At 47.1% G+C, this 22,133-nt stretch overlaps 1 protein-coding gene across 6 annotated transcripts in view; it reads left to right on the top strand.

Moving 5' to 3' along the window:
* The window catches only part of SH3RF1 (SH3 domain containing ring finger 1), a 155,825-nt gene that overhangs the window by 97,413 nt on the left and 36,279 nt on the right, over window positions 1-22,133 (top strand). For all 6 annotated transcript variants that reach the window (XM_024995766.2, XM_024995768.2, XM_024995767.2 and 3 more), the window contains 2 exon segments: window positions 8,961-9,236; window positions 9,953-10,048. In XM_024995766.2, coding sequence (XP_024851534.1) covers window positions 8,961-9,236; window positions 9,953-10,048 — 372 coding nt within the window.

The raw sequence follows: 22,133 nt of genomic DNA, 5'->3' as shown, positions 1-22,133 counted from the left end.
CGTCTCGTACTGTTACTAGCTAAGAATGCAAGTGTATATTTAAAAGGTGCAGTAAAGCAAACGGGGAACCATAGATAACCGTCGGGTCCAGAAGGAGATGTACATCTCTATTAAGGAATAAGAAAGGGGTTGGACACTGTTGTATTTGAGTTGTGTCTTGTAAGGTAAATGGGCTTCTGACAAGTGGATGTGGGGTCTGGGGAAGAGGGCTCTTCAGATGGAGAGAGTGTCAGAGAAAAGTCCCAGGGGTGGGGGAAGAGAGACTGTGTTAGACTGTGTCTAGGGAGTTAGAATATTGGATACCTACTAAGAAAGGAGGATGAGGTATTTGAGAAAATTGTTTGGCATCTTAAGTGTCAGGAGAAGAGTTTGAACCAAGTTTGCTGGAAGGGAATTGGAAAAAGCCTGATCTGATAGAAACGATAGTTTTAACAAGATGAGTGTTTTAACACGATGATCTCTTGGCGTGAAATCCAGTGAGATGCAAATGGGAGACTTTGCCCTGGTCTCACTGTGCTCACAGCCTGTGGACAGGACAATCTAGTTGCTTTACCCAAAGAAACATTCAGTTATAACACATTTTTAAAAACATAGGTATGTAGTAGATATTTAGTAGATTTTTAGCTATAATTGAATCCATTCCCATGGCCATCTCAAATGATCAAATTTCTCATCTCAAATTTTATTATGAATGCAGCTAGAATGATCAGTTATTTTCTTCTGCCATATGTTGTTGTTCAGTCTCTAAGTTGTATCCGAGTTGTTGCAACCCCATGAACTGCAGCACACCCGGCTTCCCTGTCCTTCACTGTCTCCTGGAGTTTGCTCAAATTTATGTCCGTTGAGTCTGTGATACTATCCAACCATTTCATCCTCCGTCTTCCTCTTCTCTTCCTGCCCTCAATCTTTCCCAGCATCAGTGTCTTTTCCAATGACAAAATGTGGCCCACTGGAGGAGGGACTGGCAAGCCACTCCAGTATTCTTGCCTTGAGAACCCCAGGAACAGTATGAAAAAAATGCCATTTGTATTAAATGCTCATTACAAGTTGTCTTGCTTAACTTATACTCGCTGCTATATGTTTAATCATCTAGAAATATAAAAAATAATTTATCTCTTTATGATTGATTTTGGTTGAATGTTAGTGGTAGTTGCTCAGTCATGTCTAACTCTTTGTGACTCCCTGGACTGTAGCTTGCCAGACTCCTCGGTCCATGGGATTTCCCAGGCAAGAATACTAGAGTGGGTACCCATTCCCTTCTCCAGGGGATCTTCCCTACCCAGGGATCAAACCTGTGTTTCTCGAATTGCAGGCAGATTCTTTACCATCTGAGCCACCAGGGAAGCCCCTCATTTTGGTTGAAAGTAACTTTAATTCATATCCTATTGTTTGGTTATTTAGAGAAAGAAGAGTTAGATTTGGGCTTATCAGAAGTGTCTTAGTAAATCTTTCCTTTTAAGTTTCTCTTATTTCTTATTTTTGGAAATCATTATACTTGAATTGGAATACTGTTTTGTTTTTTTTAAAGAGTGCTTCAATAAAATTGCTCGTTTCAAAATAATAATCTGCTATTGATAAAAATTACTTACTGCACATGGGTATTTCTTTTCCTCTTATATCATCATATATTTGGAGAAACTAAGGCATAAAGACAGTGTTTTTCAGTAACACTCATCTCACCACAGAGTATTTTCAAGTATTTTAAGCATCCTTTTAAGATAGACTTAGTCAAAGGTGAAAGAGCTTAGTTGAAAAGGCCAGGAGATTGTACTTGGAATTCTTTTTGAAAGCCCAGATCCCAAAGCTTTTGCACCCAAGAGTTTGTTTCCTTACTGAAGATGTTGATGGTGCCGTCTGGGTTCACAGGGTTGGCTTTCCATCCTTAGAGTAGATTGTTCCACAGTGAGAGAGTGTCGTGCCCTGTGATTCCGTGCCGTCTTCACACTGGCTCAGCCAGCAGAGCCATCCTTTGGAAAGCAGTGACTGTGACAGGCACATTCTGTGTCACTTTTGCATGAAAAGCACGCGTGGTGAGAGGAAGGGCCGAGTGTGTGTGGCCCACAGCCGAGCTGCCTCAGCTCTCCTGTAACCTGGACCCCAGGGTGTTGAGGTCGCATTTAGGTCCTTCACATCCCAGGTGTCTTCTTCCCAAATGTGCCATCAGTGACCCTGCCCACACCTCATCCCCTCTGCATGCTGGAGAGCCCACCCCTAAAAAGGGAACAGAGACAGAACCAGCAGGAATGCAACCACCCTCTCGGATGGTCTGGTAGCCACAGGAGTCATCGAGATCACAGGTTGTCCTGTCTTCCTTTGCCTTTGGGCAGAACTCATCTTGTGAGAAGTTGGATTCTTCCAAGTCTCCAGTGACAGAGGTGTCATAATTCACTGCAGTATTGAACAGCCCTTGCTGTCAGGAAATCCTTTCATCCCACTTAAATAATGCATGCATCCTTTTCAGCCTGGGTTTTTCCGTCAGCAAATACGGAGCTGACTTCCTCTCTCTGTATGAGACTTCTCTGTTGTATTTGAAGACTGACTGCCCCACGAATACATCTCAGCTTCTGCAGCTTGTCTTTCATAGTATTTTCATATATTATGTAGAGACAATAGGTGAGATGTGGGTAAAGTCATCTGTACCTCTCTCTCCCCACTGAGAGCCCTGTGTTCCTTCTGTTTGTGGACTTCAGACTGTGTCCAAGCCATCCATGGAGAGGCCCCTGGCACTGGTGTGGGGTCAGATGACCACAGGCACCCACTTCTCTGCCTCAGTGATGGGTTTCCTTCCTGTTGGGCGCTGGTCTCTGCTTCTGCACTGCAGGTCTCTTGATTGCCCAGTTAGGCGTGTAACTGACTGAGATACTCGTGTATCTTTCCCCCCACATGCGTACATAGTTACAGATCTGGCATATGCGGTCATTTCTAAGTTTTTTTCACTGTGCTGCCACTGGTTTATTTGTAAAACATTTTAATATTGAAGTAAAACTCACATTAAGTGAATTACAGTGTGGAAATCCTCAAGTGTGGAATTATACTGAGTTCTGACACATGTCTACAGCTGACTAACCAACATCCCAGCCAAGATATAAAATACATCTATTTTCTCATTCCTTGTGAGGGTTTCTTTACAGTAGTTTGGCTTTACCTATTCTCAAAGTCATATAAATATAATTTGTATATATGTATTCTGATACCACTCTAATGGCAGAAACTGAAGAGCCTCTTGATGGGGATGAAAGAGGAGAGTGAAAAAGCTGGCTTGAAACTCAACATTAAATAAACTATCATGACATCAGTCCCATTACTTCATGGCAAACAGAAGGGAAAAAAGTGGAAACAGTGACAGATTTTATTTTCTTGGGCTCCAAAATTGCTGCAGATGGTGACTGCAGCCATGAAATTAAAAGACACTTGCTTCTTGCAAGGAAAGCTATGACAAACCTAAACAGTATAATAAGAAAGCAGAGACATCACTTTGCCAACAATGGACCATAGAGTCAAAGCTGTGGTTTTTCCATTAGTCATGTACGGACATGAGAGTTGGACCATAAGGAAGGCTGAGCGCCAAAGAATTGATGCTTTCTAAGGGTAGTGCTGCAGAAGACTCTTGAGTCCCTTGGACAGCAAGGAGATCAAACCAGTTGATCCTAAAGGAAATCAACCCTGAATATTCATTGAAAGGACTGATGCTGAAACTCCATTCCTTTGGTCACCTGATCCAAAGAGCCGGCTCATTGGAAAAGACCCTGATGCTGGGAAAGATGGAAGGCAAAAGGAGAACGGGGTGACAGAGGATAAGATGGTTAGACAGCGTCACCAACTCAATGGACATGAATTTGAGCAAGCTCCAGAAGATAGTGAAGGACAGAGGAGCCTGGCGTGCTGCGGTCCATGGGGTCACAAGGAGTCGGATGTGACTGAGTGACTGAACGACAATTCTGATACGTGTTTATTGTGATATATGTTTATTCTGGTTTTCCATTCCTAAGTGTCAGTAAGTTGCCCTTTTCTCTGTTTTAAACTAGCTGAGGAGTCCAGCATTCATCTTCGGCAGATGGACCACCTGGGTTCAGTGTTCGCACTGTGAATGGTTCTGCAGGGAGCATTTCTGTGCAGATCTTTGTGTGGACACAGCTTCATTTCTTGGATTAACACCCAGGACTGGAATTGTGGGGCCACGAGTAGCCGTGTTTGTAACCTTATAAGAAACTGTTGAGTAGTTTTCCAGAGTGGTTCCACCATTTTAAATGCCCACTGGCAGCGTGTGTGAGTTGTTGGCTCTGTATCGTTTACATTTTCTGTTGTCAGTTTTTTAAATTTTAATCATCCTAATGCGTATGAAGCAATAACTCCTTGTGGTTTTAGTTTATATTTCCCTGATGACTAGGGATGTTGAGTACCTTTGCAGTTCCTTTTTGAAGTGTGTGTTCAGATCTTTTGCCTGGTTTTCAGCTGGGTTGGTGGGTTGTTATTTATTTGCAGTTCTTTATATTTCTAAATTCAAGTCCATTGTCAGATACAGGTATTGCGAGTGTTTCCCCCTGTATGTAGCATGAATTTTTATTTTTTTATTGTCTCGTTTGATGAACAGAATTTTTCGGTTTTGATTAAGTTCAACTTGTAAATTTTAATGTTTAGTTAAGATGGGGGGGGCAAAGGAGACCTACCTCATCATTAAGATATTATTCTGTGTGTTTTCCTGGAAAACTTACAGGTTTAGATTTTACATTCGATTCTGAGATCCATCTCAAGTTGTTTTTATATGTGGTGTGAGGTAGGGGTCTCTCCTACGGACTTCTAAGAGTTCCACATCCATTGTTGAAAAGACTTTCTCTTCCCCAGTTAAACTGCCTTGACACATTTCCTTGCTTGTCCATATGTGTGTGGGTCTGCTCCAGTGCTGTTTTAACTCTGAAACTGTGAACTGTCTTTCACGTTTAATGTCATGTTTAGATTATATGAGCCTGTCTTACCACTATATCAATGAAAACACTGGACAAAAAAAAAAGAAAAATCCAACCCAGGCAGTTGAACTAGAGGTCTCACCTGACCGTCCTGTTCAGCATTGAAGCCTGCTCCCGTATGCCCCTGCCCCCATGCTTCTGGCTCACCCACCTTCCTGGCTTTCTGTGAGGGTTGGACAGGGGCGTGCAGAGCCCCTCAGGCAGGGCCATTCTTCCCTGTCTGCCCATGGCCCCGGGGCCGGTGGGAGGAAAGGCAGGCTTGGGGCAGGGCCCTTGCCAGGAACCCAGGTGTTTCCCAGATAGAAAGTCGATGCTTTACCAGGAAATAGCCCTCATTCTGCCATGAATCCTCAAGACAGCAGATCAAGTTACTGTCGCTGATTTTCCCAGTAAATTTTGCTGCTCTCTGCAAAATATTATAATTATTAAATGTGATGAAACAGAGAACTAACAGGGCGACGAGCAGCATGAGTTCCCTTCATTTTATTTCAGTGACTGCCTCTCAAGAGCTCTCTTCCCTTTGAAACATTTGTAAGATTTGTTTTCTGTAATGGTTTGTCAGTTGGGCGCTCCATTTTTAAGGCCATCCAAGAAAAAATACAATATATCAGCTGTGTGACTGCTTCCTCATAACCGCCAGAAGAGTCTGTAAGAAAGATGTTTGTTTGCTGTGGTTTGCAGCAGGCTTGGCTTTGCGTTTTTCAGATGCCAACAGTTCACTCAGTGCAAAGCCCTCAGCTGCCCCTGTCCGGAGCATTCGCGTTTTCAGCTTTGTCTGCAGCACACACCGAGGGGGACACCAGCTAGCAGCGGCGGCTCTCGTTTCTCCAGGTGCTCCTTGTGCACAGGTGCCAGGTCCCCCGGGGCTGGGGAGTGACCAGCCTCCTTCCTCCCCCTGCCCTTCCTCTGTCCACCATGCGTGTCCACCACATACTGGACCCAGAGGAGGGGCTGGGGACAGGCCACACAGGTGTGCAGCCACGCATCCCCACAGAGCACGACTCACAAGCAGGGGGGGTGTGGTCAGTGTGTCCGCAGCTGGTGAGCCTGACCTGCCGTAGAATCGTTTGAAGCAGCTGACCCTGTGGATGTGGTTTTTCCCATGTAGCCATCGCAGCTCAGTGCTCAGCCCACCAGGTTCATTCTTCCCTTATTCATCCAGCAGGGCTATGATCACGGGCACCCAGGTGGGTGCTCGTGAGGAGAGATGGGAGCCTGCAGCCCCTGTGCCCTGGTACCCTGGTCTCATGGAGACCAGGCTGGGAGCCAAGTGAGGACGGTGTGCAGCGGGCTCAGGACGAGCAGCCCCTCCTCCCACCCTGAGGGTGGGGTGGGGACCTTCCCCCGGCGGCAGCATTCAGTCTGGTCCTAAGACAGACATGGCCCATACGTGTGGAAACGGACCGTCCTGTGGACCTTCACCCAGCCCCGAACTTGGTCTTATTTATGGGTGATTCCAAACAACAGAAGCATCCGTCCCAGACAGACAGGAAACTGCAAGCGGGGGAAAGCCGGCCTCCTTGTCACCTCAGGATGTGTCCCTCCGGGGACATACTGGGGACCCTCCAGGTAGGAACAGGGTGGGGGCCGGGTGCCCTTGGTGAGCTCCAGCGGAAGACTGTCCCGTCTAGGCTGCCTCATAAAACACCCCAGATGGGGCAGCTTGTAAATGACAAGCATGATTTCTCAGCACTGTAGCATCTGGCAAGTCCAGGATCAGCTGTCTGGAGGAGTTCCTCCTGTCCACTGCTTGTGCCCCTCGCTGTGCCCTCATCGGGCAGAAGGGACGTGGGGTTTCTGTGGGTACTAATTGCACTGCTGAGGGCCCCACCTCATGCCCTGAGCACCCACCTCTTCAGCATCGCCTTTGAGGGGGTGGGTTTCAACATCCGAATCACAGGGGCACACAGACATTCAGACAGTAGCACGGAGGCGAGGCACCTCGGAGACTGGAGGTGATGAAAGCAGACAGGTTCATCTGCTGAGGGTGGGAACCATGACAGGAGGGTGTCCACACGGAGGGGGGTGCTCAGTTCTTTCTGGAAGTTTTTGGAAGTCAAGTTGCAATCAGCCAGAGTTTATACCAATTGAGATACAACTCAGTCATTGAACTTTACACATTTTATTGCTGTTCCTAGGACAAGAGTATCTTCTAAATGTTCTTTTTAGTAGGCCATTGAATCTTTTTTACTTTATGGAGCAGTAAGAAATGCATGAAGGAATTTGAATTTAGAGGGGCTGTTGTGCATGTATATCTGGGCACTGGCATTTAGAGTCTATAAAATCAATTGGCAGTGAAGGTTTTATTTACATGTGAGGACCTCAGCTAGATCGCCACGCTGCTCTTTGCCAGATGTACTGGAGTACACCCGATGGGGCAGAAATGGGCCGGAAACCAGTGAATCAGAAGTGTTTGTGCACCGCTCTCATGAGGATTTAATGTCCTATAAAATACCTGCGTATATAATGGAGAAGCAAAAATATTAGAAAAGTAAAACAGGCCCATGTCATAGTTATTCTTTTTTATAGGAGGAAAGCAGTTACTGTTTACTGAAGTGTGTTTTTGGGTTAAGAACTGTTGTCAAAGCTCACACTGTGATGCCCAGCTCTTTGACAAGACCTGCGGGCCACTGCAGAGCGTGCTTGGCCGCCACCTCTGGCTCTTTCTGGCCGGCTATGCTCCTGAACCTCCCTTTCATATGTAGCCAAGTGAAATGTAAACTCTGCAGATGCCGGGGGCCTTGCCCGGGAAGCAGTTTGGGAAGGCGGCCGAAGGTCTGGGGGCCAGGCAAGGCTGCAACCCCCAGCCTTTCCAGGAGGTGACCGAGGGGCCCCTGTGGCTCCCAGCTCTCAGGATGGTTTTGGCACAGGAAAATGCAGTCTTGCTTGCTTTTCAATCGCTTTACTCTTTATCCTTCATTGTCTGCCGTCTCTGTGGGGATCAGCCTTTTAAAAATCAGTGAACTTTGCTGGGTTTGAAATCAGGGTGAGATTCATTTTATTTAATACAGGAAGTTTTCTTTGGGGAAGTCTGACACAAACTGACTTTGCAGTCTCTTGGAATTTAATTGAATCAGCGCAGTGGAGCAGGACAGGGCCAGGGGCCCAATGTCCATTGCGGGGTTAGAGTGCTGTCGACCCCTGGCTGCCTCCTGCAGGGCTCCTGGTCACTGAGCGAACCCAACCCGCAAGGCAGTGTGTTTCCGGTTGCAGGCAGCAGGGTATAACCAGGCTGTTGCCTGAAGTTTACTCCTGCCACTCACCGTGTTAAGAGTACTGGGTGATCTTTGCTGTTCAGTTGCTCAGTCATGTCCAACTCTTTTCAACTCCATGGTCTGCAGCGCAGCAGGCTTCTCTGTCCTTCACCATCTCCTGGAGCTTGCTCAAACTCATGTCCATTGAATCAGTGATGCCATCCAACCATCTCGTCCTCTGTTGTCCCCTCCTCCTCCTGCCTTCAATCTTTCCCAGCATCAGGATCTTTTCTCTTGGGTCAGCTCTTCGTATCAGGTGGCCAAAGGTTTGGAGCTTCAGCTTCAGCATCAGTCCTTCCAACAAATATTCAGGGTTGATTTCCTTTAGGATTGACCTCCTTGCAGCCTTTGGCACTCAGCCTTCTTTTTGGTGCAGTTAATGTCAGAATTTAAGTTTTTAATGAGTTTTTAAATTTTATGCCAGGAAGCCAGACTTAGCGGTACTTCCACATCCTAAAAACCCTGAATAGGGTGAAAGTCTGGCTAAATTAGCCTTAGGAACAGAATGCCTTCTCAGGGTCCAGGGGTGGTCTGCTGTTCTTTCCTCGTGTGACATGGTTTGTTTGCTCTTGGTGACACACACACACACACACACACACACACATGCAGTTTTTTGTGTGGGATTGTCTTCCTAAGACAAAGTGTGTATTTGATCTGGATCTATTAACAACCACTGTGAAACAGTTGAATTTTAAGACATTTTGGGACAGTTCTTTCATTAAAACTTCTCTCTTTCCTTCAGGGAATACCTCAGTTACCATGTGCCAAAGCATTATACAACTACGAAGGCAAGGAGCCCGGGGACCTTAAGTTCAGCAAAGGCGACATCATTGTCCTGCGGCGACAGGTGGATGAGAACTGGTACCACGGAGAGGTTGGCGGGGTCCACGGCTTCTTCCCCACTAACTTCGTGCAGATCATCAAACCGTTACCTCAGCCCCCGCCTCAGTGCAAAGCACTTTATGACTTTGAAGTTAAAGACAAGGAAGCCGACAAAGATTGCCTTCCGTTTGCAAAGGTAAAGTTAGAACACGTTGCCTTCTGTTTGCCAGCTCTTCTGTGTACCTCATGCATGAACTATGGCCTGTGCAGAAAAATACAATAGTTTTATGTGAACTCTCTCTCTGTGCTTCTAAAAATATGTGGAAGCAGGCTTCTCAGGTCAGAAAGACAGTAATTTTGTGCACAGAGTGTTCTCTATGAAAGATAATTTTGGTTGACGCTCTGTATGGTATCATTTTCATATTTTGGGCCTAAATGTAATTCTAAGCTATGTTTTCGGGCGGGTGCATGCCACTTGGGGATTTTAATTCCCTGAATTATGAATAACAAAATGAAGCATCATTACTTCCTTGTTTTATATGTAAATTTCTTTGCTGAAAAGCATACCAGACTGTATCTACTGAATTGATAAAATGCTCTGGGATTATGACCAGAATGTTGTGTTTTTTTTGGTAAAGAAAAATAGTAGGATGTACATTTAAAGAAGGTGAGCAGAGCCTGAGAGTCCATCTAGAACAGGAGTTCAGGGCGTGGGTGGGATGGCAGGTGCCGACAGGCTGTTAGTTTGGTCTGCTGCCCTTCAGTTCATCACCTCATTGTGGTCACATCCCAAAGACATGGCATGGCATCTTAATTCATGTGTTCTTACAACTTGAGTCTCCTGTTAAAAAGAAAATTAGGTTGTGCGCTTCCTAGGGTCAGGTGGAGTAATGTCCGTTGATGTTTCTTTAGGATGACGTTCTAACTGTGATCCGCAGAGTGGATGAAAACTGGGCTGAAGGCATGCTGGCAGACAAAATAGGAATATTCCCAATTTCATATGTTGAGGTGAGTCAGCATCTGGAAGCATCAATCGTGTTAGTATTCTGCTTAGCAGACCAGTCTTAAGTGTGCAGGGTGAGCATTCAGGAGTCCTCACGATCATTTCTCAGTATACACACATATCGCCTCACTGTTGCACACCTTAAGTGATACAATGTTGCATATCCCTTTCTTGGATAAAACTAGGGAACAAAGAAAGACAAAAACCTAGTCTACTTAAGAAAAAAAAAAAAGCCCGCACAGCAGAAAGCCCCAGGAATGCCCCTGTTCTAGACTGTGGGATGGAATTCGTCTATCCTGCCCTACAGTTCCTGAGGACCAGGGGACTATGAGATGTTTGAGCTCTGTACTTTGTTCCCTGTTAAGAGCATTGGCATGTCTGTCGAGTGGGACCCTGAGCTGCCTGCAGCCTCTGTGTTCTATTTGCAGTTTTGGGGTCAGAGGGTGGTGAGGTCTTGACCAAGGTGGGAGATGCGTGTATCTGTGTGTTTATGTGCCACACCTCAGAACTCATACACTGATTTGCAGCGTAGCCTCCAGTCAGCATTAAATAAGCGATGAACTGCCCACACTTCATCCCAGCAGCCACGTAGCCACCCTCCCCACTTTAATCAGCTTTATTCAGAAACATACAGCCAATCCGATTCATCAAAGTCTCTTTAGGAGTATATATTAAGTAATATGTTGTATTAAAGAATAAACGAACTAAATTAAAAATGAACTAGGGAGTTATAATTTACAGTAGGCCTTATAACATCATGGGCTTCCCTGGTGGCTCAGATGGTAAAGAGTCTGCCTGCGGTGCGGGGGACCCGGGTTCAGTCCCTGGGTCGGGAAGATCCCCGGAGAAGGAAATGGCAACCCCCTCCAGTATTCTTGCCTGGAGCATCCCATGGACAGAGAGGAACCTGGCATGATACAGTCCATGGAGTCACAAAGAGTCCGACACGACTGAACGACTTCACTTTCACTTTGTAACATCATGTATAATAAAGTTTCATGTTGTTTAGTCATAAGAATTTCATACAAAAAACAAAGGGGTATTTATATATAGTTATAACTGATTTGCGTTGTTGTGTGGCAGAAACCAACACAAAATTGTAAGCAATTTTCCATCAATTAAAAAAAAAAGAATTTAATGCCAAAAACAAAGTTGAAGACGTTTTAGAGACTGAAACACCAGCCCAGACAACCCTGCAAGGTTAGCTGAGATCCCGGAAGGCTTCTGGGAAGAAGCAAGTTCTTCGCGATGTCTCTGTGGTGGGTAGGTAGCGCTTCACCAAGAAAATGGAAAAGGTGCCTTTTTACAGCAGAAAGGACACTCACACAGGATGACCAGTGTGTGCACAGGCCAGAAAGTAAGAGGCGCATAGGCTGTTGGGAAATTGAAGGTAATCCTGTTTTTAAGATGTCAACGCGTGTGTCTTAAGCATGTAACAAAGTAAAACCACATCACTTTTATTCCTGCCTTTTCACCTGCGGCATTTGTTTTGACATGATCCTGAGAACAAAAACGACAAACTGTATCATTAGAGCCATCGTTCGCCCATGTTTTCATAAAAAACTACTTCGACTACCATATAACCATGGAAAGCTAATTCAGACTGTGTACACGCCTGGAGTTTTGTTCTTATCCTTCAAATGTTCTTGTGTATGACAGTTGTTTTTCCTTCTTTGGAAGTAAAGAACAGAGGAAACTCGCAGCTCTCAGGTAACCCTTCTGTACATTGTTTACATGTTCTAACTGTGGTCATGGAAAGTTACACGCGTTTCCGGGTATTTGGATGCTTACTGTCGGGAGCGTGGGTACACGAGCTTAGTAATGAGAGCCTGTCTCCACCTGTGTGAGCTGAGCTACAAGCCAGCGCTTGGCGTGCAAGTGCTGGCCTCCACACCAGGCAGGTGTGCAAGAGGACTACTGTGCTTTTGTTACCAGGTGGGTGTAGAATTGCGTGACAGGCATGAATGATCCACCCACAGCAAACCCAGAGTCACTGAGAGTCACTTGAGTCATGGGGATTATTTACTCTGACTTCGGTTGGGAAGATAAAGGTCTGCCCAGGTTGAAAGTACTTGTATTCTCCTGCCTCTTAATTTCACAAGAGTAGTTTCCTCATTTGAACCGCAGTTTTGCCAGTTGAGACGAGTGAACAGATCGTCTCTCTTGGGGGGAAGGTGGGGACTGTGAGCTTGTTGTTGATGTCTGGCTGTTGGATGGACATTCCTGGCACCTGGAGATTGGCATGGGGTTCAGCCTTTAGGGGAGGAGGGGGGTAGATTTCAGTAGCAACCTACAAAATTCAACTGTTCAAGTAAAGGACAGGTGGCTGTACAGGGCAGCCTCACATGGAGTGAAGCCAGCTAGTGTTGGGAATCACAAACTGGGGCTCTTTCCTGAGTAATGTCTTTCTCTTGCACCATAAACCCCTTCAGGGCTCAGATTGTCCCTGCTGTAAAAACAGACGATGTTACAGAAACCCAGTTGTAAATTATTTTCTTACACCTTGTAGACACACATTTAGGTCTGCACCGTGTTAGGTGCCTCTGATTCTTGCACGGTGCTGCCCCAAACTTACCCCTGACGATCGAGCAGGTGTGTGTGATGATGTGTCTCGGGGGCCTAACCCTGCTGTGTGCTGTGCACCGCGGTCCAGAGCTCAGATCAGACGTGACCCAGAGAACAGCCTCACAGTCCTTAAGGGCCCCAGTGTTCCATCCCATGAGGAAGTCAGCTCAGGGCCAAGTCTCCAGAGCAGCATCTGGGCTGTCACAGCCTCACCAGCAGGGCTGGAACCCCAAGTCCTGCTGGGCAGCTGGTCTGCAGAGATGCCCACGGGCAGGACTTGCCCGAGGCAGCAGCTCTGACCGGTATGGGCGGGGTCGGGGGCGGGCCTGCAGCAGGATCTCAGGCTCCAGTCGGGAGCTCAGCATCAGCAGTGGGTGAGGAGAGAGCTGAGTGGGGAACCCAGGGCGTTAGAGGTACTGCTGGGGTGCTGTCCCCTTCCCTGTGACCCCCCACCCCTCCCTCTGTCTCCTGTCTCAATCCCACCCCCTCCAGCACCAGGACTGTGTATCCTGCTCCTGACCTGTGTCACAGGAGGTGACAAATGACCTCTGATTAAAGTACCAGAATCTTCAGGGTTTGAACAGAGGAGAGTCTGGTGGGAGGTGAGCAGGAAGAGAAAGGCCATGTGAATGTCCTCAAATTCTGCCCCTCAGGACTCTGTGAAGAGGAGGGGTCTTTGCCTTGATTGCATCATACCCCCGCTGGAGACTTGCCCATTGGAGCCTCGAGGCTGTGGATTCTGTTCTTTGGATGGATCTCCCTGGACGTGGGAAACTGGGAAGGAAGGAAGATAGACGTTCCCTGGGGAAACCCAGGGGACTCTTGGAGAAACCACATCAAGATATGTGTAAAAGGCTGTGTTTGTCAAGGACTGAATGTGGTTTCAGAAGAAACCAGTAGCTTGCTACTTTCTTTGTTCAGAAATACCAGGCTCCTCCAAAACCGCACGGAAGATTTTAACACCCTCATTAATTCAGAGCTGACTCACTCACATTTCAGGGTCATTTGGACAAAGATGACATGACTCTTAGCATGCCAGAAGTTGGGATGAAGTAAGTGCTAAATATGGCATTTTGGACGATATTCAAACATTGTTGTGTATTGTGGGCTTATGAGCTGTACATTTTTATTAAATCTAGTCATGCATGTAAACTATCACTCAGTTTTTCCAACAAAAAAAATTTATTTAGCAACTCTGCTACAGCTGGAATGTAAAAGTGGAGGTGGCGTGAAGTGGGCATGGCTTGTTGGACTGCAATCTTGTTCTGTGGTTGGTGCTGGCAGGGGCGGGGTGGTGTGGGAGAGTGTATCCCTCAGTTAGATCTCTGCCCAGTGACCCCTCTGCAGGCATGCCTGCCCTCGGCTCCTCGTGCAGAGTGATTCTTCCTCTGCAGCTGCCCTGCCTCACACATAGGGCGCTATGGTCCTGGAAGAACTTGGACTCTGAGCCCAGAGGCCCAGGATCCCAGTCCTGGCCGGACCAGCAGTTGTGGAGTGACTGTGTCCTCATCTGTAAAGCAGAGCTGTGCGGTGAGCTGGGCTGGTAGTGCTGTGCACTGCCTGCCCTGTGAGAGGTGTGTGCACTGCACTTGTCATCTCTGCACCGCACAGTGTCCCCCGTCTGTGTCTCCTCTGTGGGTGTTGCCCTCAGCCCTGTGCACCCCTTGGTGGGACTTGAGCTCCTGGGCCCAGCGTCTTTCCCTCTGCCTGTGCACAGCACTACTGGTCACCTCACCGAACGCTGGTCGAGTGGGCAGCCTGAGGACCTGGTGACCTGACACCGGAAACGAACTGGACGTGCACGTTGCTGACATTCACGTCTTTCAGCGAGGACTGACGTGTTGTCGCCGGGTTATCTTAGTGTTCTTCTGGGCCGCCGCCCCTGACCCCGGACGTGGGGTAGCTCCTCTTGGCCGTTCCTGTGCCGTCGCAGCCTGGCACTCTTCGGCCGCTGCCCCTGACCTTGGATGTGGGGTAACTCCTCTTGGCCGACTCCTCTCGGGCATGGGGTCCTCCCGGCTTCTGCCCCTGACCTCGGACATGGGGTAGCCGCCCGCACTAAATGCACCGGTAGCAACCACCCGCGCGCTAAATGCGCCGGTTGCAGCCGCCTGTGCTAAATGTCCCAGGTTAGCGGCGGCGGCCGAGAGGAGCTACCCCACATCCAAGGCCAGGGGCGGTGGCCAGGAGGACCTACCCCACGCCCGAGGCCAGGGGCCGCGGCCAGGAGGAGCAACCCCATCTCCAAGGAGCTGTGGCTACGGGGGCCCAGGAGGGCCTAGAGGAGCTATTCCACGTTCAAGATCAGAAGGGGTGGCGGTGAGGAGATAGCCCTTGTCCAAAGTAAGGAGCAGCGGCTGCGCTTTGCTGGAGCAGCCGTGAAGAGATAACCAACGTCCAAGGTAAGACAAACCCAAGTAAGACGGTAGGTGTTGCAAGAGGGCATCAGAGGGCAGACACACTGAAACCATACTCACAGAAAACTAGTCAATCTAATCACATTAGGACCAATGAAACTCAGTGAACTCAATGAAACTAAGCCATGCCCATGGGGCACACTAACTCAATGAAACTAAGCCATGCCCATGGGGCAACCCAAGACGGGCGGGTCATGGTGGAGAGGTCTGACAGAATGTGGTCCACTGGAGAAGGGAATGGCAAACCACTTCAGTATTCTTGCCTTGAGAACCCCACGAACAGTATGAACAGGCAAGATGATAGCATACTGAAAGAAGAACGCCCCAGGTCAGTAGGTGCCCAATATGCTACTGGAGATCACTGGAGAAATAACTCCAGAAAGAATGAAGGGATGGACCCAAAGCAAAAACAATACCCAGTTGTGGACGTGACTGGTGATGGAAGCAAGGTCCAATGCTGTAAAGAGCAGTATTGCATAGGAACCTGGAATGTCAGGTCCATGAATCAAGGCAAATTGGAAGTGGTCAAACAAGAGATGGCAAGAGTGAATGTTGACATTCTAGGAATCAGTGGACTAAAATGGACTGGAATGGGTGAATTTAACTCAGATGACCATTATATCTACTACTGTGGACAGGAATCCCTTAGAAGAAATGGAGTAGCCATCATGGTCAACAAAAGAGTTCGAAATGCAGTACTTGGATGCAATCTCAAAAACAACAGAATGATCTCTGTTCGTTTCCAAGGCAAACCATTCAATATCTCAGTAATCCAAGTCTATGCCCCAACCAGTAATGCTGAAGAAGCTGAAGTTGAACAGTTCTATGAAGACCTACAAGACCTTTTAGAACTAACACCCCCAAAAAGATGTCCTTTTCATTATAGGGGACTGGATTGCAAAAGTAGGAAGTCAAGAAACACCTGGAGTAACAGGCAAATTTGGCCTTGGAATATGGAATGAAACAGGGCAAAGACTAATAGAGTTTTGCCAAGAGAAAGCACTGGTCATAGCAAACAACACAAGAGAAGACTCTATACATAGACATCACCAGATGGTCAACACCGAAATCAGATTGATTATATTCTTTGCAGCCAAAGATGGAGAAGCTCTATATAGTCAGCAAAAACAAGACCGGGAGCTGACTGTGGCTCAGATCATGAACTCCTTATTGCCAAATTCAGAATGAAATTGAAGAAAGTAGGGAACACCACTAGACCATTTAGGTATGACCTAAATCAAATCCCTTATGATTATACAGTGGAAGTGAGAAATAGATTTAAGGGCCTAGATCTGATAGATAGAGTACCTGATGAACTATGGACTGAGGTTCGTGACATTGTACAGGAGACAGGGATCAAGACCATCCCCATGGAAAAGAAATGCAAAAAAGCAAAATGGCTGTCTGGGGAGGCCTTACAAATAGCTGTGAAAAGAAGAGAAGTGAAAAGCAAAGGAGCAAAGGAATGATATAAGCATCTGAATGCAGAGTTCCAAAGAATAGCAAGAAGAGATAAGAAAGCCTTCCTCAGTGATCAACGCAAAGAAATAGAGGAAAACAACAGAATGGGAAAGACTAGAGATCTCTTTAAGAAAATTAGAGATACCAAGGGAACACTTCATGCAAAGATGGGCTCGATAAAGGACAGAAATGGTATGGACCTAACAGAAGCAGAAGATATTAAGAAGAGGTGGCAAGAATACACAGAAGAACTGTACAAAAAAGATCTTCACGACCCAGATAATCACGATGGTGTGATCACTGACCTAGAGCCAGACATCCTGGAATGTGAAGTCAAGTGGGCCTTAGAAAGCATCACTACGAACAAAGCTAGTGGAGGTGATGGAATTCCAGTTGAGCTATTCCAAATCCTGAAAGATGATGCTGTGAAAGTGCTGCACTCAATATGCCAGCAAATTTGGAAAACTCAGCAGTGGCCACAGGACTGGAAAAGATCAATTTTTATTCTAATCCCAAAGAAAGGCAATGCCAAAGAATACTCAAACTACCGCACAGTTGCACTCATCTCACACGCTAGTAAAGTAATGCTCAAAATTCTGCAAGCCAGGCTTCAGCAATACGTGAACCACGAACTTCCAGATGTTCAAGCTGGTTTTCGAAAAGGCAGAGGAACCAGAGACCAAATTGCCAACATCCGCTGGATCATCGAAAAAGCAAGTGAGTTCCAGAGAAACATCTACTTCTGCTTTATTGACTATGCCAAAGCCTATGACTGTGTGGATCACAATAAACTGTGGAAAATTCTGAAAGAGATGGGAATACCAGACCACCTGACCTGCCTCTTGAGAAATTTGTATGCAGGTCAGGAAGCAACAGTTAGAACTGAACATGAAACAGCAGACTGGTTCCAAATAGGAAAAGGAGTACGTCAAGGCTGTATATTATCACCCTGCTTATTTAACTTATATGCAGAGTACATCATGAGAAATGCTGGGCTGGAAGAAGCACAAGCTGGAATCAAGATTGCCAGGAGAAATATCAATAACCTCAGATATGCAGATGACACCACCCTTATGGCAGAAAGTGAAGAGACTAAAAAGCCTCTTGATGAAGGTACAAGAGGAGGGTGAAAAAGTTGGCTTAAAGCTCAACATTCAGAAAACGAAGATCATGGCATCTGGTCCCATCACTTCATAGGAAATAGATGGGGAAACAGTGGAAACACTGTCAGACTTTATTTTGGGGGAGCTCCAGAATCACTGCAGATGGTGACTGCAGCCGTGAAATTAAAAGACGCTTGCTCCTTGGAAGGAAAGTTATGAACAACCTAGACAGCATATTGAAAAGCAGAGACATTACTTTGCCAACAAAGGTCTGTCTAGTCAAGGCTATGGTTTTTCCAGTAGTCATGTATGGCTGTGAGAGTTGGACTGTGAAGAAAGCTGAACGCTGAACAATTGATGCTTTTGAACTGTGGTGTTGGAGAAGACTCTTGAGTGTCCCTTGGACTGCAAGGAGATCCAACCAATCCATTCTGAAGGAGATCAGCCCTGGGATTTCTTTGGAAGGAATGATGCTAAAGTTGAAACTCCAATACTTTGGCCACCTCATGCAAAGAGTTGACTCATTGGAAAAGACTCTGATGCTTGGAGGGATTGGGGGCAGGAGGAGAAGGGGACGACAGAGGATGAGATGGCTGGATGGCATCACTGACTCGATGGACGTGAGTCTTAGTGAACTCCGGGAGTTGGTGATGGACAGGGAGGCCTGGTGTGCTGTGATTCATGGGGTCGCAAAGAGTCGGACACGACTGAGCAACTGAACTGAACTATCTTAGTGTTACATTCGGACACCACCATCCTCGAAGCACAGAGTCTCTCCAGTGACTTCTGGAAGTTCTTTGGTTTTGTTTGTTTGTTTTTAAATGAAGCAGGATGAGTGCTTGGTTATGCCTAGTTTAGACTTTTCCAGACTAAGGTAACAGTAGTGACACCCTGTGGATTAGATCCTGCAGCCTGTCCAGGTTGTCTCCCGGATTGTTTGTGAGAGAATTTTCACCTGTTTGGTACTATTCCTTTGGCCCACTTTGAGCAGAAGTCAGGTGGCCTAATTGTTAAGAATCCTCATTTTTCTAAACTAACTTTATGGAGTTATCAGTGACACACAACAAACCGTGCATGTTGAAGGCGTAATGATTAGGTGGTGTTTGTTGTTTTCAGCTTTCAAAAGCAGCCTGTAGACAAATCTTGGGAGATACTTCCGTGGCCAGAGAACAGAAGTGTGTCATCAGCCCTGATTACAGAAAACCACGTGTGTATGTCCAGGAGCATAGGTGCAGCTTTCATGAGAGTGAGAGCTGTGGATGCAGGGGCTTGGGAAACGTCGTCCGTGTTCCAGGGAGTTACACGTGGAGGTTTAGGTGCACAGTTTGAATTTGCCAAGGTGCCCCTCCCAGGAGCCAAGAGCATGGTTCACTTTACTCCTTCACCTAGAGTCTTTGCCCTAGAGAACGAGAGCCGAGGATCAGATCACTTGGCTTTGATCTCTCAGTCAGCGAGAGCAGACTGAACGATATAAAAGGATATTCTGTCATTCATATTTAAGGGAGTATTCTTTTCCTTTCAGATGCAGAAGTGAAATGTTCAATTCATTGAAATAGTTTTTTTAAAACGAGAAGTGTACGAAAATTGGGGAGAAGTTGTAAAGAGAATTACTATATTGCTTGGTTTCCCCAATACCCCTTCAATTCTGAAGTAATTTTTATAAAGTTGTTGGAAAGTCAGGAAGACAGTCGGTTGTCATACTTTCTCCTTCAATTCTGAGGTAAATAAATTTTTATAAATGCAATTCAGAGATACTGTTTAGGAATCAACGAGGGAGACTTACTGAATGCCCAGCATCATACGTTCATTCATCTGCAAGTCGCGCTGGCCGAGTCCGCCAGCCCTGCGTTGAGTAGTGTCTTCAGCCCCTGGGCTCTGCCCTGTGCTGAGGCTTCTCGGGTCTTCTGAGTGTTGTCTGCTTGGTGTAAGTAATAGTGGCATATCTATTTACCACAGTGATGGAAGTGAGAGCTAGGACCCTGAAGTTCTCAGGGCAGGTCGGCTCTGGACGCCAGGAAAAACCCTGCTCACTGTGGACAGCTGGAGGCAACCTGCCCAGACCTACTCAGAAGAAAAGGAAATTAGGCCAGGGTTTACTCGGCAGTTTACGCTCCATCTATTACGCAGCAGCCTCTTTCCCATTTAAGAGTTTCCCTTTGTTTTCCATGAGGAAAACCCTCCCAGAGCTGAGATTCTAAAGATGGGTTAATGTTTGCTTATTTCTCGCTGCATGAGCGGGCAGTTCCATAGAACATAAACACGCTCACGTCCTGTTGAGCCTGGAGCAGAGGCCAAGTGAATGACCAGCTGGTGTCTAATGTATGCAGTGCTTTCCCCCGGAGTCCACCAGTTCTTTAGCCTGGCCGTATCCCCCTGGGTCCTCGCTAGGCTGGTCCCTTGGAATTTCTGTCTTTACAGCTCATCAGGGATGTTTCTTTGTCCATGTGTCTGTGGAAACACACCTCTCTTCGGGGTCCTGATGGAAACTGTCCTTTCTCAGGAAGCTGTTCTTTCCTGATTCTCTTTCGTGGAAACAAAACACAAAGTCCTTGCATCAGACTTCCCCGGCTGCGGCTTGTGTGTTCTTACAGCCTGGCTTGTGTGTTCTTACAGCCTGGCTTGTGCCTGGAGGGTAGTGATGTGTGTGCAGGATTCCATGTTTTCCTGGGAGCCTCGTCGTATGTGAAGAATGCTGTTAATCATTTTATTTCTATGATATTATTGTGTTGCAGAGGATTTGGGGAGAAATAACTCTTAGGGCCATCGCATGTCATTTTGGTAAATATTCTTTCATTCTTGCTCTCTGTGCTTTAATGACAGTACATGTCTGATTCAAATATAGTGCTACTCTCCACCAGTGTTTGTGACTGTGAAATAATTCTGGGAGCTACACCGTAGTTTAGTTATTTTTCCATTTTAAAAACAAGTTAAGCGTCTTGTTTGGGGACACCCACCCAGTCACTGAGAGGTGATCTGTGGTCTCGCTCCAGCAGCCTGGGTCTGCCCTAGACCCCTGCTTTGCTGTTGCCTCCGAACTCGTGCTGAGAGCTAGTCTTCGTAAGGCTGGCACAGAATCACTGTGATCATCAAGCTTCACTTGAGAAGTGTTGAGGACATTTTGGTATTTTATCAAGAATAATGACAGTTTTTTAAGTTTGAACACCCAGAAGGTTGATTTTCAGAAGTGATGAAATATTCAACAACGTCAGATTACTGAGGTGGTCTTTTTTAAGAGGGAAATCATACCTTAATCAAAACCACCATATTTTAAAGCCTTAAATTTTGTCATTTGAAATTCTTAGTACATTGTTCGTACATACTAAATTTGGTAGTAACTGACGCTTTCTAATAAGCAAGAGTTGAGGCCTGTCCTGTGTCCTGAGAGAGACAGGATGAGTGTGTGCCCTGTTCTGCACATGTGTGTGGTCTGTTTCATCTTAAGTGTGAAGCCCCTGGGGACAGGCCCCTGTGGTGAAGTTGATGAGCTTCAGAAACTTGTGTCAGGAGGTGTGGAGCAGCCGCCCTGATGACAGCGACGTGGCGGGTTCCCTGCCTCATGGCTGTGTGAACAAACGCTTCTCTGCAGGTGGGCAGGAGGAGGGAAGTCCCACACCCCGTGCAGCTGTGGGGCTCTGGCCCTCCTGATGTGGTCATCCTGGTGGTGGCTCTCCCCATGCACCTGCTCACCTGGGCTGGGCCGCGCCTGTGTGCCTGCTTTCCATTTCAGGTGTTCACTGCTGGGCTCCATGTCCTGGGAGGGGGCAGCCTCTCGCCTTCCTCAGGCCATTCCCCTGTCTGCACGCCCCTCCCTCCTGCCTTTCCTGCCAGAATTCCCAGGGCTGGCTCCCCAGTCCCTCTGGTCGTCGCCCTCCCGACTGCTGGCTAACTGCATCCCCTCTGCTCTCCTCTTGCTTTGTTTTCCCAGTGCTGGTGACTCCTGCCATGATGCTTCCTCCTTCCTTTCCTTGTAGGAGTTACCATCATGACTGCTGCCCCCATCCCCTGGCTCCTTGGGCTCCAGGGCGGCGGCTGGGGGTCGTCTTCTCACCTGCAGTTCTGGGCATCCTCCTGGCCCTGTGTCTTCTCCAAGTTTCCTGCCCCTGCAGAGACCCCAGCTAGTAATACCTGCAGGGCGTCCACACTTGGCTTGCAGAGTGTGTGCATGTGTGCTAAGTCACTTGGGTCGTGTCTGATTCTTTCTAACCCGATGGGCTGTCGCTCACCAGGCTCCTCTGTCCATGGAATACTCCAGGCAAGAATACTGGAGTGGATTTCCATTTCCTCCTCCAGGGGATCTTCCCGACCTAGGGAATCAAACTTGAGTCTCCTAAGACTGCTGCAGACTGCTTTTGTTTCAATTGTTGTTCAGATGGAAAAATCAGGGTATTTTACAGAAGCCTAAGTGTGTAGCTTGCTGGGCTTGTGACAGTCGCCCAGAGAACATAGGGGCAGGGGATGTCCCCTCCAGGTCCGACTGTAGTCGTAGGCCTGAGGTCTTGGCCTCTGTGTGCTCTGAAGGGGTGAGAAAAGCCATTTGTACATCG

The sequence above is a fragment of the Bos taurus genome, chromosome 8 (assembly GCF_002263795.3).
Source record: "Bos taurus isolate L1 Dominette 01449 registration number 42190680 breed Hereford chromosome 8, ARS-UCD2.0, whole genome shotgun sequence".
Taxonomy (NCBI): Eukaryota; Metazoa; Chordata; class Mammalia; order Artiodactyla; family Bovidae; genus Bos; species Bos taurus.
Note: the sequence above shows the minus strand (reverse complement) of the source record. Positions and strands in the feature narration are given on the sequence as shown.